Here is an 18,428-nt window from a genome sequence, read left to right as displayed (position 1 = left end):
CTTCTCACATCACTCTCCAGTGTCCTGAAACAGTGTTTTATGTTTTATCCAGAGTTTATTATTGTTCTTTATGGGGAGATTAGTCCAGTACGAGCTCCTGCACAGTTACTAGTACTGGAATTCCCCCTGGAATCACTTTTTAAATTGCCTTTAGTTGTTGGATTGTATTTGTTTAAGGGGGAAACCAAGCTGTGATTGGGCCATGGGGTGCTGGGACTTATGTAGGTTAAACACCTATTTATCTGTTGGGGGACTGGCTCCATACACAGACTTTTTCACTGAAGGAGAGTCGAGACACTTCCAGAAACTGCCACTGAGAACGTACGTTTTTCTGGAGGGTAAACTGGGAATATGTACCTATGGGCTGGACAATAATACAGCCTTTGACTCAGCTGCTTCCCCGCATGCAGAAAGCACCTAGGACCCGGAGGGCAGAATCGAAGAAATGATTCAGTTCTTTAGTTCATCGGCTGATTTTAGCTACACTTCATGCTGACAGTAAAATTACTCACCCTCCTGCCCAGCCGGCTGTGATGCACACAAGGCAGCCTTGGGAAAACGCAAAGCTGACAGTGTAGGAAGGTGGAGGAGGGGCAGGAATTCAGCTCGATTTAGATACATGTCTGAGACGTAAGCTCCTTGTATCTAAGGGTTGTCTGAGCCCCAGGCTGTTGGGTTTCCTTTCCTTTTCCAGGGGTTCCTCAGCTCTCACTGAGATTCCCTGGCTGACCTCCCTAAGGAAGAGGCTCTGGAATAGACCTTCCCCAGCACCCACCCACCCCTGACCCTCCCAAGCTCAGAGGCTCTTTGGAGGGGTCACATTCTACTCCTGAGGAGCCTTGGGTGGCGTGACGAACAGCAGAGGCCACAGGCTGCTGTGCCCACGTTCTCAGCCAGGGCAAGTGAGCTGGGGAGGCAAGGGGAACTCAGCCAGGATGCTCTTGGTCATGTCCAGAGGCACCCAGGCAGGAGTAAAGGAAGATCCAGACATCGGGAAAACACATCTCCCATAAAAAGTGGAGAAATAGCACTTTGTCCACCCAACCATTGTGTCTGCCGGTCGGTTCCCTCTGAGGCTGAGAGAAGGAAGCTGTTTCAGGACTCTCCCCTGCCTCAGGGGCCGTGCTGCAACCTTCGCCATTCTTTGGCTTGTATTATAGAAGCATCACCTCCATCTCTGGCTCCATCCTCAGGAGGCCTTCTCCCCGTGATTGTGTGTCTGTGTCCAAACTTCCCCTTTGATAAGGACACCTGTCATATGGGCCCATGGCCCACACTAACGAACTCACTGCAACCTGATGACCTCTGTAAAGACCCTCTCTCCAAATAAGGTCACATTTTGAGGTGCTGGGGCTTAGGACTTCAACATATGAATTCTCGAGGGACACAGTTCAACTCATAACACCTTGTACGTCATAAATACTCATGAGAAGGTCAACCAACGTGCTTTTGTGTAGGTCTGTCTCTGTGAAAAGCAACTCGGGCATTTGCCCCAGGCCTGGTCCTTTGCGGGTTCCTGAATCAATTGGAGGCCTTTGGACTCCAGACGACTGTACTGCGTTGAAGAGTGTCCCCTAGATTCGTGTCCAAGGAAATCAAGGATCACCAGTAACCACCGGAGGCCAGGAGAGTGGCATGGAACAGACTGTCCTCAGAGCTTCCAGAAGGAGCCAACCCTACCCACACCTTGACTTCCAAGGCTCCAGGACTGTGAGACCACAGATTTCTGTTGTTTTAAGCCCTCCGGTCTGTGGAGGTTTGTTACATCAGCCCCAGGACACCAGTACAGAACTTAGCCCAACCCGTGCCCTTTGGGAGGTTACTAGCCCGACACAGAACATCAGGCCAATCCTGGAGTCTTCCAGAGCACAGCACTGCGTGTCTGCAAAGGTCACACTCCGTGATGCTAGCCCCCCGTTAGACCCCCACCTGGGCCCCAGGTAACAGAGGCTGTGCACAGAGTTTACCCAGCAGAGGTAATGCTGGTAACACGAATGCACACTCACTGTGTCACTTGTTAGCTCCAAGTGACTAAGACAGCTTAGTCTCTGGTTAAGCATTTGGCCTCAACAGCAGAAACCGAGAAGGCAGGCAGAGAGAAGGAAGAGGGCAGTGGAGCTGTGACAGCGTGGCACTCCAGAGAGGTGGCAGACTATGATTTGGTCCCTGGAACTGCAGAGAGCCCTGAATCACTTCAGTCCTGCTCCCATGAGATCTGCTGTGTGGCCAGCATTCCCTGCCACTGACATCTTCGTCACTCTTAACAGCTGAAGAATTGGCAACACAGAGTCCCTGCCCTGCTGGCTGAACACGGGGTGGCGGGCGGGGGTGGAGGCTGAGCTGGTGCCTCAAAGCCCCGTGGGTGACAGGCACCGGGCACCGGGCACCAGGCACCAGGTACCAGGCACCGGGGACCAGGCAGGGGTCCTCGCCTGGAGATCACCTCCCCAACCTCCAGCAGGGGTGGGGCTCCCCATGGCCACCCAGCTCCCTCCACCTGCTCTGCGGACAGGGGAAGCCTCGGAGCAGTGGGGCTCCCACCTCTCACCCCTGAAGCTGCAACCTCCCCCCGTTAGGGGCCAGTCTAGGGCCCGCCTGGGCTCCGCCTGGCCCTCCCCACTGAGGAGAGAAAAGTACAGCTCGGCAAGCACAGAGAGAGGTTCAGGGCATGGCCTTGGTGTCTGACAGACTGGGGTTGGAGACTGCTCTGACCTTTGCTGGTTGTGTGACCTTGGCAGGTCACATGAGCTCTCCGAACCTCAGCTCCTCCATCTGTAAAAGATGGATAGGTCCAGTGGTTAGGACTCCGCGCTTCCAACACAGGGGGCAAGATTTTAAACCCTGGTCGGGAAACTAAGATCCCACATGCTGTGTGCTGCGACCATAAATTAATTAATTAATTAATTAAAGTGCTTATCCTTTAAAAAAAAAAAAAGAAGAAAGTTGGGCCTTAGCCACAGGAAGTTGTGAGTACTGAAATATCAGGTGTGGATAAGACCCAGCACAGGGCCTAAAAAATGCACTCAAGAGGGGATTATTTTTTTATATTTCTTTTTTCTTTTATAAATGTATTTTATTTTATCTATTTATTATTTTTGGCTGCGTTGGGTCTTTGTTGCTGCGCGCGGGCTTTCTCTAGTTGTGGCGAGCGGGGTGTTGCGGTGCGTGGGCTTCTCATTGCGGTGGCTTCTCTTGTTGCAGAGCACGGGCTCTAGGCATGCAGGCTCAGTAGTTGTGGCACAAAGGCTCAGTAGTTGTGGCTCGCAGGCTCTAGAGCGCAGGCTCAGTAGTTGTGGTGCACGGGCTTAGTTGCTCCGCGGCATGTGGGATCTTCCCAGACCAGGGTTCGAACCCGTGTCCCCTGCATTGGCAGACGGCTTCTTAACCACTGTGCCACCAGGGAAGTCTCGAAAGGGGATTTTGAAAACAGTTGTTTTGGTTGCAAGTTACCAAACCAATTCAAGCTAGCTGGAGTAAAAGGGATTTTATTAGATATCTACCGAGGTTGTTCATGGAAGCGGAGGGCAGCCAGGCCTGGAACCAGTAAGTGAAGAGCTGTCACCCCCAGAGGTCCTCTCTGCGTCCCGCATCTCTTGTCTGCTTCTCTGCACTCGCAGCAGCTTGCAGTTCTGGAATTGACAGGGGACCGGCCCTTCCTGACCGTCAGTCTCTCCCCCTCTTCTTCCCAAAGTCCCACGCGGTCACCCAGAGCCCATCAACAGTTGAGGAAGCTGGAGGAGGTGGTTGAGGGTGGGGGACCGTGAACAAACACGGTGGAAGGAGGAAGCTCTGAGCAGAAGGGGCCCTCATGAGGAGGACGGGTCCCCTGCAGAGTGATGGCTGTCACATTAACAATTACCTTTAAACTGCCGCACATGGCCTACAAACTCCAGAGCACAGCCACCGATCTGCTCTCGTATTGTTTCAACTCCTCGGAGCAGGTGTGCCTAAAATGCACCCTGATTCCAGAGAGGACACGTGCCCGAGCCTGTTCAGAAAGCCGCTGCTACGGACTGAACATCTGTACCCGCGAGCAATTCATGTGTTGAAACCTACTCCCCAGTGTGATGGTATTGGGTGGTAGGGCCTTTGGGAAGGGATTAGGTCATGAGGGTGGAGGATTGGTGTCCTTATAAAAGAGACCCCAGAGAGAGCTCCCATCCCCTCCACCCTGTGAGGACACAGTGAGATGACGGTCTTTGAACCAGGAAGCGGACGCCAGCAGCCGCTAAACCTGCCAGCACCATGATCATGGACTTCCCAGCCTCCAGGACGTGAAAAATAAATGGTGTTGTCTGTGAGTCACCCAGTCGGTGGTGTTCTTACAGCCCGAATGGATGGAGACAGCCACAGAAAGCTCCAGTGAGGCACCAGCTCAGTGGATGAACCTCTCTGTTGCAAAGTCGCAACTGGAAGAGCCCTTGGCCTCGGTCTTGTCAGACTGTACTCTGTTATCCCCAAAGTGGGCTCTGTGAATTCTAGACCTGTGATGTGTTTCCAGGGCAAGGGTCCGAGGTCAGATGGGTTTGGAATGACTATTCCTTGCAATCCCTTCTCGGAGACTCAATGCCCATCTGTACACAGAAGACCCCGAGAAGCCCCTGCATTGCAACCTGTTCAACTTTGTTTAAACCAGCATTTCCCACATTTACTGGAGCCCAAACACATTTTTCATGGAGCACCTATTATCATGCCCCGGAATTAGTGGTCCAGGAAACACACGGTGGGGCAAACTCACCCAGCCCGACACCAGCCCCTCCTCGGTGGGGAGAGGAGTCCTTTGGAGGCTCTCCATGCTGGCCGAGGCGTCCCTGTCCTCCCCCGGGACCTGATGCTGAGGAGCTCCTTCCTTCCTTCCACTGCACCCGCGCCTGTTCCTCGGCCCCCTCACCCCGGACAGTCCGCTCTGCTCAGCTCCTTCCCATCACGAAGTGCTCCCAGTTGACTTTTGGACGCTTTGCCTGTGTCCCACTCAAGTTTACTTCCTGAACTAGACCAAACTCCCGAGAGCAGTCCGACCAACACAGGATGGAGCGGACACCTCTCTTCTCTAACACAGTAGATCTCAAAACTTATCCTTCATTCAGTGCTTATCAAAAACCTTCCCGAGTCCCCAGAACTGTGTCAGAAACCTACAGGGTCACCGAGAAATACCCTCGGGGAGCTTCCTGTGTACTGAGGAGGCCAAAGAAAACTTCACAGAGTACAACAACAATATAAAAAGTACATTATTCATGTCAGCAGTATAATACATGTTGCAATAAGAATAGACGGGTATTCCTGTCCTGCCCCGAGGTCCTTGAGGACATGGGGAGGGGGAAGGGTAAGCTGGGACGAAGTGAGAGAGTGGCATGGGCATATAGACACTACCAAATGAAAAATAGCTAGCTAGTGGGAAGCAGCCACATAGCGCAGGGAGATCAGCTCGGTGCTCTGTGACCACCTAGAGGGGTGGGATGGAGGGGTGGGAGGGAGATGCAAGAGGGAGGAGATATGGGGATATACGTATACATATAGCTGATTCACTTTGTTATACAGCAGAAACTAACACACCATTGCAAAGCAATTATACTCTAATAAAGATTAAAAAAAAAAAAAAATAGACGGGTAAGGCCCCCAAGAGTATAAAAGATAATCAGAATCTTCAAAAGCACGCAGTGCCCACCTCCCCCCCACCCCACCCCCCCCAAGAAAAGTGCAGCAGATACATTGGAACAGATGCCAACACGGAAAGTCAGGCAGGGGAAGGCAGATGTCTGATCTGACTCCGTTTCTCTTTCTTGCTCTCCAGGTTTGCTGTGAAGGACTCTTCTCCATAAATACTGCGGCCTGAGGACACAGTTAGTCTCCCCAGAGCATGGCAGAGTGTGGAAAACACCTTCCCAGGAGGCAGGACGGGGAGCAGAGGCTGCGGTGAGCCTCCACAGCAGACGATTCTTCCCACCAGGAATGGTAGCTGTGGAAACCCTGATAACACAGGAAACGCTGTGATGGAGAGTGAGGAAGGGGGTCTCTCAAGGACACCGGAAAAGGCTCTGCTCACCCTGGGCTCCACCAGAGGATGGAGGGTTCCCGCTTCCCTTGTTCCCAGGGGACATTCGATAAATACTTATCCCATTGGTGAGTGATGGAGTGAATGGTGGGTAAGTGAAAACCACAAAAACACAGAAGTCAGGCTTCCCACCTGAAACAAGGCCAAGCACAGAATTAAAGGGCCATGTGAATGAATGAATAAATGAACGAATGAATGTCCCTCCTTTAGGAAATGAAATCATTTGAATATGGAATACATTTTGATAATTTGAAATCATTTGAAAGGATGGCTCCCCCCCAGCCAGTCCACCCAGAAAGACAGAAACAAGTCCTTGCTCAAGACTGGGAAGCGGGACGTTGATGATGTACCTTAAACACTCACACACACACACACACACACACACACACACACACACACATAGACACACACACACACTCACACAAGCAGACCTGTGGACACGTGGCCCTGCTGGTCTCTTTGTTCTCTCTCTCTCTCTCTCTCTCTCTCTCTCTCTCTCTCTCTCTCTCTCTCTCTCTCTCTCTCTCTCTCTCTCTCTCTCTCTCTCTCTCTCTCTCTCTCTCGGCACGGCCACATCTCTGTGCCCTTATCTGGGCCTCTTCTGGAGCCCTTCCCCCCTTCAGCTATTGGCCCCGGCCCAATCCTCAGCCCAGTCTCTGCCTCCTCCAGCCCAGCCCCTCCTCCCCACGGCCAGAGGCCTTCCTTCCGGGGAGCTGGCTTCTCACCTCTGTCCCATCAGGGCAGCCAGCGGCTTCGCTCAGCAGCTCCGGTCGGGTGCTGAGTAAGGATCCTGAGTCCCCTTCTCACAGCAACAAGACAGCGGTCCCTGGAGAGGGACAGAGACGGCTGCAGGGCAGAAAAAAGAATCCTCCCTTTGCCCTTCTGAGCTCTTGGCTGAGGTCCCTAAAATAAAACAGTAACAAGAGAAAAACAAATGGAAGTTTATTAACACGTTTACCTCAGGTATACGTGGGAGATCCCCAGGGAAAAAAGGAGTAACTCTTCAGGGGGCCTCAGCCACCAGCTTAAATACCATCTTCAGCTAATGACACAGAGGAAAGGTGGGAGGCTCCTACGGGAGATGAGCAGGTAAACAGGGTGAGGTTATTATGCAGCTCTAAGCTGTGCCTTCGCCATTGATAGGCGTTTCTTGTGATTTAAAGTCATCCTCTCTTCCTGGTACAGGGAAGGAGACCCCCTTCTACGTGGAGATACCCTTTACACGTGTAGATTTCACTTACAAAGGGGCAGCTTCTACTCTGTTTGCTGGGCTTTCCCTGAGTCTGCTGTTTCTCAAAATGATCAGCTCAGAATAAACCTCAAGCCAAAAAGGCATATTTGGAGATAGTGCATCCTGCTACCCTTCGAGGTTTCACACTAAATTTTCCCCTTCAGGCAGTGAAACCACGGCCGCGAGGCCCCGTATAAAAGCAAGGGTGCAGCTCACAGCCTCCCTGCCCGGGCTTTCCATGGATACAGCTTCTTCCTGTGGGAATAAGTCCTATCCATCCACAAAGCAAATGCTCCTTCCTGATTTTCCCAGCGACGTGCTCTGTTGGAGCAAAGCGGTTTTATCCCTCCTTTTGCCACCTTGAGACCCACTGGAGACAGGAACGGGGTCTCGTTCATCCTCCTGTTCCTCAGGCCTCTCTCTGCTGCACACAGTAGGTGCCCTGATGTACATTTCCAGCGTGCTGGACTCTGCCAGGCACTTTGCAGGGCTGTGATTCCTTTTAATCATCCCAGAGATGCTAACTTGCATTGCGATTAGATTTTACTGTGAGAAAAAAAAAATTCCTAAGAAGAAAACTATATAACCTTTCCTCTGCTTGAGGCAAAGCTAAATTTTACAAGCTGCTTGTAGCAAATTTTATAAACTGTTCTTTGTCTGGGTTACAAAGATATAGAGAACTTAACTTGAGCACAGACAGCAAATGAGTAAGTGGTAAACTATTTTTCTCTTCTGTTCCTAAAATAGCCCGGGTGCCGGCACAGAGAGCTTCATCTTGGCCCAGAACCCTTGAGCGCTGTTATGGCGGAGAGTAAAACAAGGTAAAGCTCGGGACCCTCCGGAGTGTTTTCAATTGTTCGGCGTTATCTTCGTGTAGAGAAATTTCCGGTGAATTCCTCACAAGAACGTCTTCAGAGCGCTATTCAGTATAACCAAAACTTGGTGAAATGTTTGTCCGATTTAAAAATTGGCAAATCCAGCATACAGTGTACTCTTAAAAGCTACTGCCAAAAATACGGCGAGCATCTTCCTATAATAATGAAAAAGATCTGAAACATCTGTGCTCAATTTCCGCTTTGGAGGACTGGAGATGAGTAGTTGATAAGGTTGCTGTTTTGCTCATAAATACAGCGATTCCTCAAGGGAAAAAGCTACACTCACTAACTGGTCCATGTAAGTAGTGGAGAAACTCGGTGACTTCCTACTCAAGACGCCTCACCAATCAATAAGCTACAGGGAGATACTGTACAGCATGGAGTATGTAGCCAATACGCTATAATAACTTTAAATGGAGTATAATCTATAAAAATATTGAATCACTATGTTGTACACCTGAAACTAATATAATATTGGAAATCAACTCTACTTCAATTAAAAAATAATTAGGCGTGGCTGCAAAGCAGAAGAAAACAAGGGCTCACCACATGTACAGATGTGTACAAACTGTCAAACCCTGCACAGCTACCAGCCCACAGCTATGATCACCTGTGCGGCACCGAACAGAAAACAGCGCATATCAAACGCAGCCTGGAATATTCCATGGCTCTGCCCTCCAGGTTACAGATGCTCAGTGACCACGAGAACAGAAAAGCTCACAGGTAGAAAGGACCAGGGGAAATGGGATGGATTGGCAGGAGAGGAAAAAAAGGAGGGAGCTTCACGATTCCTTTCACAGCTGCCACAATGAGCCGAACTGGACTGTGAGAAAATCACCTTTTTGTTTCCGTGTCCTGACGTTACCTGTGGTCCTTCTGCAGGAAAACAGCATGCCAGTGGGTATCTGAGACCCCACAACAAGTAATAGGGGAGAAATGGATGGAACCTCCCCAACCTCTTAAACCCTCCCAGGAGACAGGTGTCAAATAGGCTGACACCAAATACCCCTTCACAGCGCCTCTTTTTATCCAGCATCTCCACATCCCGGAGGAAGTGATGTGTAGTCAGTGATGGGTAGTCAGCGATGTGTTAGGTTATGGTCTTTCCAAAAGCCATTACGTTAAAACCATGAGTTTAATACGATGCCTAAAGGACAGATGCTCTCTTCTGTTGCCTGCTTATGTTTTCATTGGTTTGGTTGTTTTCCCATCCTCATTTCTTTAAATACTCTTTTTATTAAATTGTATAATCAACACTTAATAAGATGCACAAATTTTAAGTGTGTGTGCTCTTGGACATGCATGTAGACATGCATGCAAAAATTCTACGAGTTGTGACAAATGCTTACATGCACATATGTAAGGTGACCAACTGGTTCCAGTTTTCCTGGGACTATCCCTGTTTGAAATCTGAAAGTCCCACGACTCAGGAAGCCCCTTATCCCCAGATAAAACTGGACAGTTCGTCTCTCTGTGCAGCAAACACCTCACTGAAGATATAGAATATTTCCATCATCCCAAAAAGTTTCCTTGTGCCCCTTTGTAGTCAATCCACTCACCCTGCCAAGGCAAACTCTATTCTAATTTCTATCGCCATAGCTTAGTGTTGCCCGTTCCAGAATTTCATATAAAGAGAACCATTCAATGTGTACTTTTTTATGTCTGGCTTCTTTCACTCAACATCATGCTTTTGAGCTACATCCACACTGTTGACTGTATTCGGGGTTTGTTAGTTTATACTGCTGAGTAGTAGTGCATCTGTAACTATAATTTGCTTATCTGTTCACCTGTTGATGGACATTGGGTTGATTTCAGCTTTGGGCTATTATGAACATTCTTGTGCATGTCTTTTTGTGGACATGCTTTCATGTCTCTTGGGTAAATACCAGTGACTTGAATGACCGGGTTACAGGGTAAGTTATGTTTCTGAGAAACTTCCAAACAGCATTCCAGAGCAGCGATACAATTTCATACTCCCACCGGCAACGAGTGAGAGTCCCAGTTGCTTGACATCCTCACCCACATGTGGTCTTGTCAGTCTTTCCAATGGTAGAATTCCAGCGGATATGAAGTGGTCTCTCACTGTGGTTTCATTTTGCAACGATAAGCATGTTCAACAGTTTTCCTATACTTTTTGGTCATTTGTATATCCTCTTTTTTTTTTTAAACAAACAATTTTTTATTGAAGTGTAGTTAATTTACAGTGTTGTGTTAGTTTCAGGCGTAGAGCAAAGTAATTCAGTTATACATATACATATATATATTCTTCTTCCAATTCTTTTCCATTATAGGTTATTACAAGATACTGAATATACTTCCCTGTGCCATACAGTAGGTCCTTGTTTATTTATTTTATATATAGTAGTGTGTATCTATTAATCCCAAACTCCTAATTTATCCCTCTACTTCCCTTTCCCTTTCAGTAACCATAAATTTGTTTCCTATGTTTGTGAGTCTGTTTCTGTGTCATAAGTAAGTTCATTTGTATCATTTTTTAAGATTCCACATATAAGTGGTATCTTATGGTATTTGTATTTCTCTGACTTACATCACTTTGTATGATAATCTCTAGATCCATCCAAGTTGCTGCAAATGGTATTATTTCATTTCTTTTTATGGCTGAATAATATTCCATGGTATATACATACCACATCTTCTTTATCCATTCCTCTGTCGGTAGACATTTAGGGTTGCTTCCATGTCTTGGCTATTGTAAATAGTGATGCTATGAACACTGGGGTGCATGTATCTTTTCAAATTAGAGTTTTCATCTTTTCTGGAATATATGCCCAGGAGTGGGATTGCTGGATCCTATGGTAACTTTATTTTTAATTTTTTAAAGGAAACTCCTTACTGCTCTCCACAGTGGCTGCACGAATTTACATTCCCACGAACAGTGTAAGAGGGTGCCCTTTGCTCCACACTCTCTGTATATCTTCTCATATAAAGTGTCTGTTTAAGTATTCAAATCTCTCGCCTGTTATTTAAATAAATTATTTATCTTTTTTCTATTGATTTGTGGGAGGTCCTTCTACATTCTGGATAGAAGTGCTTTGTCACATTTACATACTGAGGATATTTTCTCCCAGTCTGTGCCTTGTGTTTTCATTTTAAGCAGAAATTTTTAATTGCGACAAAATCGAATTTATCGATTTTGGATTTGATGATTAGTGCTCTTTAAAAACTGTCCAGGAAGTCTTTGCCTACCCCAAGTTTTCAAAAACATTCTCCTAGATTTTCTTCTAGAAATTTTATAGCTTTAGCTTTTAAGTTTAGGTCGAAAATAGTTCATGATTTAATTATTGTGTAAGGTGTTAGTTAAGGGTCAAACTTTATTTTCTCTATAGATATCCAGCGGTTTGGGCTCCACTTATCAAAAAAAGATTTTCCTTTCTTCGCTGAATTTTCTTGGTGCTTTGTTAAGATCAAGTGACCACTGTGGTAGCCTGAATCCCTGTAACCTGTTTTTTTTAAATGTCTTTTTCTCTCTGTCCTTCGGTTTGGGTAATTTTACTGACCATTCCTCAAGTTCACTGATCCCTTCTTCTACATCATCCAATCTTTTGCTAATACTATTCAAAGATTTTTTAAATTGGAAAGCATTGTATTTTTCAGTTCTACAATTTCCATTTGGTTCATTTTTAGAGTCATCAAATCTTTCCTTAAATTCCCTATGTCTTCTTCCATTATATCCATCTTTCTTATAGTTATTTTATAGTACTTCTCTGCTAATTTCCACATCGAGGTCATCTGTGAATCTTTTCCAACTAATTATTTTTTTCTCGACTGTGAGCCTCATTTTCTTGATTCTTCTTGTGTCTAGTAATTCTTTATTGTATACTGGACATAGAGGACATTACATTTCAGAGACTCTGGATTCTATTGCCTTCTTTTGAAGAGTGCTGAATTTGGTTCTATCAGGGAGGGGAGTTACCTCAACCCTTCATAGCACCTTGATCTTGTAGAGACTTGGTTCTAGGCTTTACTACAGCATGTGTATTTTGATTTTCCTGTCATAGCCCTTAGTCCTCTAATGTCATCTTACTATTAAGGCATAGTCCTTCTGTGGTTTCCATGAAAGGCTCAAGGTGTTTGCCAAGCCCTCTAACTTGATAGGACTTGAATTACTAACTTTGTCTTCCTAGCATGGGACAGCTGCTGAAATCTCTGCTCAGTTCTTCCAGGCTTCCAGCTTCCATGTGAATTTCCTGGAGTTTCACTCCACACACGCATTGTTCAGGACTCAGCCATGGCTTCTATATAAGCTAGTATGCAGATCTTGAGGCTTAACCCTCTCTGCATCCCTTTTTCTGGGATTTCCTCACTGAATTGCCAGCCGTACTTGTAGTCTGAGACCCTAACATCTATTCCCAATCCAATAACTCTTGAATTCTTTTCCCAGTGCACCTTGGGACTGGAGAATATCCTCTGGGGAAGCGGATGTCACCTTTTACTTCCCTTAATTCAAAGGTTGTAGCCACTCGCGTCTCCATCTGCTTTGATTACTCTTCAGTGGGTACTTTTATATTTTGTTTGAGGTTTATAATGATTATTGACAGGAGGATTGGTTTGAGGTAAGCTTCCTCTCCATCACTAGAAGTGAAAAGTCCTTATTTTAAAAACCAACTGAATTAATAGTTAATAAATCCCATGCGAGGAGAAAATTGGTATCACTGCCAGTCAGTGAGTATTTGTAGCATTTCTCTTGCACAAATAAAAAGAAAATTGGTCTTCACGTCCTATTTTATATAGCACCATGTGAAAGGGCTCTTTATTCAGTCAAGCCACGAACATTTTCTAAACACTCATGGACCCATGACCCTGAATAAGGCTCTCTTGGGGGATGAAAAGGCAATCCTGGGTTTGGGGCTCAGGAACGCTATCCCAAGAGTGCTGCGGAGAGCTGACTGAAGGGGTTGGCTAAGGAGCCAGTTCTGTGTGCAAGAGGACAGCCACTCTCAGCTTTTCTCCCTGGAGACAAGCATGGCATGTAATTATCCCGAATGTGACATTCTCCTGCCAAAGTCCCTCATTTGTGCAAAATTCCTGCCCCTCGGTAGCACTCAGTGGAGGTAAAATTATTACGGTAATAACACTTATCGCCAATAATTTCACAAACTTCAGCATTTTAACTATCACTAGTCATGAATTACCAGTAACACATTTGACACCTATCGGGAAGCTCCAGAATTACTGCAAAGGCTACGATGGAGCCATTCTGGAGTTTGGAGCGTGCAACGTGATGGAAGTGTCCTTCAGAGGGTTTTTCTGGCTTTGGTAGTTAGGAAGGCTCAGATAGGGACAGCACAGAATGGGAGCTCTGATGGCCCACGGATGGACTTCAAAGTATCACCCTTTAAAATTGTGCTCAATTTCCTGTTTAGGTGCCCTTTACTTTCTTCCCTCTTCTTTTTTTTTTTTTGGTGGGTGAGAGGAATCCAGCCTTTATCAGATTTTCAAAGGAGTTCACAATCCCCCCAAATTTAAGAATTATTGATCTAGAAACCAGACCTTTTTTTATCATGAACTCAATCACCAAATATTTTAAAATACACCCCAAATTTTATATATTTATTTATGTGTAAATTATGTTCATAATCTATTTTCCTCTGTTATATCAGGGCACAATATCCATTAAAAATGAGGTTAATCACTAATAATAGGAAATGTAAATTTGTGTTTCAAATTGTTTGGGATGATTATTCATTGTTCTCATCATATCTAATAACCTGATACTGAGACCAGTGAAGAGGTCCTCCTGAGTTAGAAATATGTCTCTCATTCTCTTGTTTGTCTATGATTTGGGGGAAATATTTTCTTGAGAATCTTTTAAATCCTTTGAAGCCATTTATCTACCCTTTGAGTTTTAGTTAAAACTAGACTATGTAACCCATAAATCCATTTCTTGTTCATGCAAATACATCAAAATATTCTGAAAATGGTCTAATGAGAGAGAATGCCATTAGCAGCCCCTGGGAATACCTTGTGTATCATTATGACATGACCTGTGACCACTTAAAGTGAGGTTATAGATCATACATTAACATTTGATCTATAACATTCTTATTTTTAGTTTAAAATGCATATTAATGGAAGTTCTAGTATGTTTCTCCTGCACCCCAGTGTATTGTCTCATGCACCCCACCCTGGAGACCTCAAGTTCAGGAGATGATTTACTGCAAGTCACCCACAGGTGTGGCAAGGTGAACCAGGTACAGAACATCATGGAGTCAGCAAAGATGCGGAAGGGGGATAGGGATAGAATCAATCAGGGATGAAGGATAAGATAAATTTAAAAATCCAACGTGATTCCAAAGTTTTAACTCCAAGAGACATGAAAACATAACTGGAAGTGGTGGTATCCTGGGAGAGAAGAGGCATTTAGAATGACAAGATTGGGTTGGGTGAAGGATCAGTCCAATTTTCTGCTTTGAGATGCTGAGAGAGGAAAGAGACAAAGACCAGCAGGCCACTGGAGACAAACCATTAACCTCCCCGGCGTGGTGGCGACCCTGACCTCAGCTAGCTCCCCTCTGGGCATGATTTTGGCTCCATGGTGTGTCCACTGCCTTTCAAGCCATCCTTGTGAGTGGCTGTGAGTCTCCCTAGCCTTTCTCCAGCTGTAATCCAAGGGAGGTTTTTCCATCCTCTGTTAATTGGAAGAGTAAGGCTGGAACACGAGTGAATGATGTTTCAACCACATGGAAGGCTTTCTCAATGGACCCCAGTGAGTCAGCTCACGGCCCATGTGACTGTCCTTCAGAGGTCCCTATCAGAGCAGCTCTGAGTCACCCTCCAGCCTGGATGACTCCTCCAGAGATGCCCACTAACTTCTTCCCCCAGCCGGCTCACAGGCTTGCCTAATGAGGTCCCAAACAAAAGGAACACTGTGTCGTGAGTGGAAAGTCCACGTGGGGTCCCCTGTGTGGTGCCCCTCACCGAGGCTGCCTTCACGCATTCATGGACGCTTCCTGAAGCGCATCTGTATCTTCGTGAAGAGCCTCAGTACCAGGCTTGGAGAGTCTCTTGCCCGCGACATCAGCCTTCTGACGCGGCTTCTCTGAAGTAACCCCTTGTGGGCAGTATAATCACCTGGAATAAGAAAAGGGCCACATGGGAGGGGCTCGGTAGTGCTGGTGGCACAATACAGTCTTCTAGGTAGAAGCAAGTTTGGGGACTACCACGCAGGAGAGGCTGAGAGTCCAGAGTAAGTAGAAAGCCACAGCTTCTCGGTAAGCCTGTGGCTCAGCCTGATGGATGGGGTCTCGCAGGCTTCTGTATCCCTCAAGGGGCACCCCAAGAACAGGCGACAGCCACAAAGCTGCCTAATGTCCTTGCCCGCCTCCCCACGCCCCAGCAGGAGCTGCTGCCCTATTCATTCCAGACCCAGGCCTCTGCGGAGAGGAGCTGGAGAACCACTTATTGATTGCCCGTGTGTCAAGCCCTGAGATACATCTTTACATGGACTGGCCCCCGCCCTGACAATGCAGGGGTCATATCTCCATTTAAAGGCAAGAACTGATTCCAGAGGGAGAAGCAGACAGTTGGAGAGCACATCACCAAAGAAGGAGGAAGCATGCGGATGGTGGTTCAGGAGGTCATGACATCATGGGACCACCTGAGGACCAGCAACATGAGTTCTGATGATTCCCAAAAGGTTGGCCTTTCCCAGATGTGGGTGGTTGATGGGGGAGAGATGGGAGACAGAATTCACCCTAGTGTCTGAGAACACTGTGTAGGGACCGAACTATTCAGAAATACCTCCAGTCGGTCCCTGAGGCAGTGAGTCCCCTGTCTCTGTACAAAACCCAACTGGGATGGTGAGGAGGGGGTTGGAACCTGGACTCAGTCCCCAAAGTCAGCCAGACGCTCTCATTGTGATTGAAGCAGTGGCACATTCAGTCCCCAGTGAGGGCGGAAAGATGAGCACATCATCAGATCAGCACAGAAGAATTCAAGGGCTAGAACAGTCGCCTGATGTTCTGAGGAAGACCAGTGAGGAGAGTCAAGGAGCAGCCTGGAGAGTTGGGAAGACTTCCTCCAGAGTGGAGATGGGTTAAGAGTGGTTAAGACTCGGCGCTTCCACTGCACGGGGCATGGGTTTGATCCCTGGTCAGGGAACCAAGATCCTGCATGCCATGCAGCGCAGCCAAAAAAAAAATTAAAAAAAAAATTGTTTTGACTTGTATTGTATTTAGTTTTTTATACAGCAGGTTCTTATTAGTTATCTATTTTATACATATTAGTGTATATATGTCAATCAAAACAGAAAGGAGATGCTGGAGCTTGGATGTGGCTTTGGATAAGGAGTTCCAGGTATCTCAGGTAAGTCCCGAGAGAACAGCCGCTCCGTCTGTGTCCTTTGCAGTCCTGCCCCAGCTTCCGGCGCAGCACCTGCCAGGCAGCAGGTGTGGGGGAATGAATGAGTGGAGCCGTGGGAATGAGCCTGAGCAAAGGCAGAGTCTTCACCAGGCATCACAGGCTAAGGGAGCAGCGAGCCTCCAGCAGGGCTGAGGGCAGAGCAAGAGATGGTCCTCCAACCAGGACCATGTCACCTAAGGAGTAGGGGGTCCTAAGTGGTGTAATGTGACATAGAAGACTCAATCAACAGGTATTTCCTCAGTCCCTCCGCTGTGTCAGGTGTATGCAAGCTCCAGGAGTACAGTAATGAACAAGGTCACAGCCCTAATACCATCTGCCCTGTCGACCCACGCCACTGAAGTCCACTCAGGTGTCCTGAGCAATGGAACCTGGTTCCTCCCTCCTGTGTCACTCCCCCACCATCTTTTCCCTGCAGTAAACCTGCAACATCCTTCCCTGCCACTGCCGGGTCCCCTTTCTGTTCCCTCCTCCATCCAGCTCCCAGCTTACTTTCTAAGAACCCAAACCAACCTGGTCATGTCACTTGGTTAGAAATATACCAAAATGCTAACTGTACTCATCTCTAGGGGGAAAATGACAGGTGACTTCAGGACGGCCCTGCCCTTCCATTCTTCCCCAGCCGCATTAAAGATCTCCCCACACCCCAAATAGACCAGGAACTTTTGGTTACTGTGCTTCGGCCAGCACACTTCTTCTTCCTTAGTTCAGTACAGACAGCTAACAGTTACTCGGGTCCTTACCCTGGAAAAGAAGGTAATGGCTTTGTAAACCTCATCTGATCCTCCTGTTCAATTTTAAATCCACCTTTAGAGAGTGGAAGGTAAAGCTCAAGTAGTCATTCCCTTTCCAGTATCTACTTCTTGAGAGCAGCTGACGTTTCAGACCTTTTCCTAGAAGCTGGGGACACAGGAGGGAAGTGGCAGGTCCCAGAAAACACGCCGGTGAAGAAGGAAACGCCCACACCAACACGGGGGTTCTGAACGTGCTGTAAGGCTCAGGGGGCTGGCGAGATCCCACAGAGCGGGATCTGACCTCCCCTGCGCCTGACCCTAGAACCCAGCTTTCACCCATCTGTGAGGCCAGACCCCACTTCACCTGGGGCGCAGGTTTGAACCACATCCCTGCACCCACCCCTGGGTGCAAACCCCTCTCTGCAGCCCAGTCCCTCCCTGCGAGCCCTCCAGCGCCCCCGATGAAGTGATCGCTGCCCTGGTGAAGTCAGCCCATGATTACCAGGGGGGTCCACCCTCCAGTGTCCCCCGCCCCGCCGGCCCAGACCCCTCCAGCCATCTCGAGCTCCAGGCTCCCGCCCTCGCGCCTCCGAACCCTCCGTGGTCCCTTGCCCCCTGTCCCCACCGGCACCCCAAGCCTTCATCACCCCGTCCCCTGCGCCCACGCGCCGCCGATCCCCAGCCATCCCAAGTCCGCTGCCGCTTCCACGCTCACTGTCCCCCAGCATCCCCGCACCCCCGTCCCCACTCCCCACTCGCATCTCCAGCCCTTGTTGTCCCCGCGGGTCGCCGGCGTCCTGGTCCGCGTGTCCCGCCGCTCCGGCGTGACCTCGCGCCCCCAGCCCCAGTTTCCACCGACACTCCCAGTTGTCCTTGCCCCACGCGTGCCCGCGCCCCCGACCCCCAGCCATCCCAAACCTCCCGCCATCTGCATGCTCACGGTCCCCCGGCGTCCCCGCGCCCCCAGCCCCCAGCGCCCGCGTCCCTGGCCCCCGGCTCCCCGGTCCCCTCTTCGGCGCGTCCCCGCGTCCCTGCTGTCCCCGGAGCCCGAGCTCCCGTGCTCCTCCCACCGGCGCCCCCTGGCCCTGTCCCCCGCGTCCCCGCGTCCCCGCGTCCCCGGCCCGCGCCCGCTGACGCCATGACGCCGCGGCGGAGGG

At 48.4% G+C, this 18,428-nt stretch overlaps 1 protein-coding gene across 1 annotated transcript; it reads left to right on the top strand.

The window, feature by feature from the left end:
• The first annotated feature begins 17,765 nt into the window (after window positions 1-17,765).
• LOC138842764 (uncharacterized) lies at window positions 17,766-18,413 on the top strand. Its single transcript, XM_070046033.1, has one exon. The coding sequence runs from the start codon at window positions 17,766-17,768 to the stop codon at window positions 18,411-18,413; it is 648 nt and encodes a 215-aa protein (XP_069902134.1).
• Window positions 18,414-18,428: the final 15 nt, after the last annotated feature.

Source organism: Globicephala melas, chromosome 7, assembly GCF_963455315.2.
Source record: "Globicephala melas chromosome 7, mGloMel1.2, whole genome shotgun sequence".
NCBI classification, from domain to species: domain Eukaryota; kingdom Metazoa; phylum Chordata; class Mammalia; order Artiodactyla; family Delphinidae; genus Globicephala; species Globicephala melas.
The sequence above is the reverse complement of the archived record's forward strand: the minus strand, read 5'-3'. Positions and strand labels throughout refer to the sequence as shown.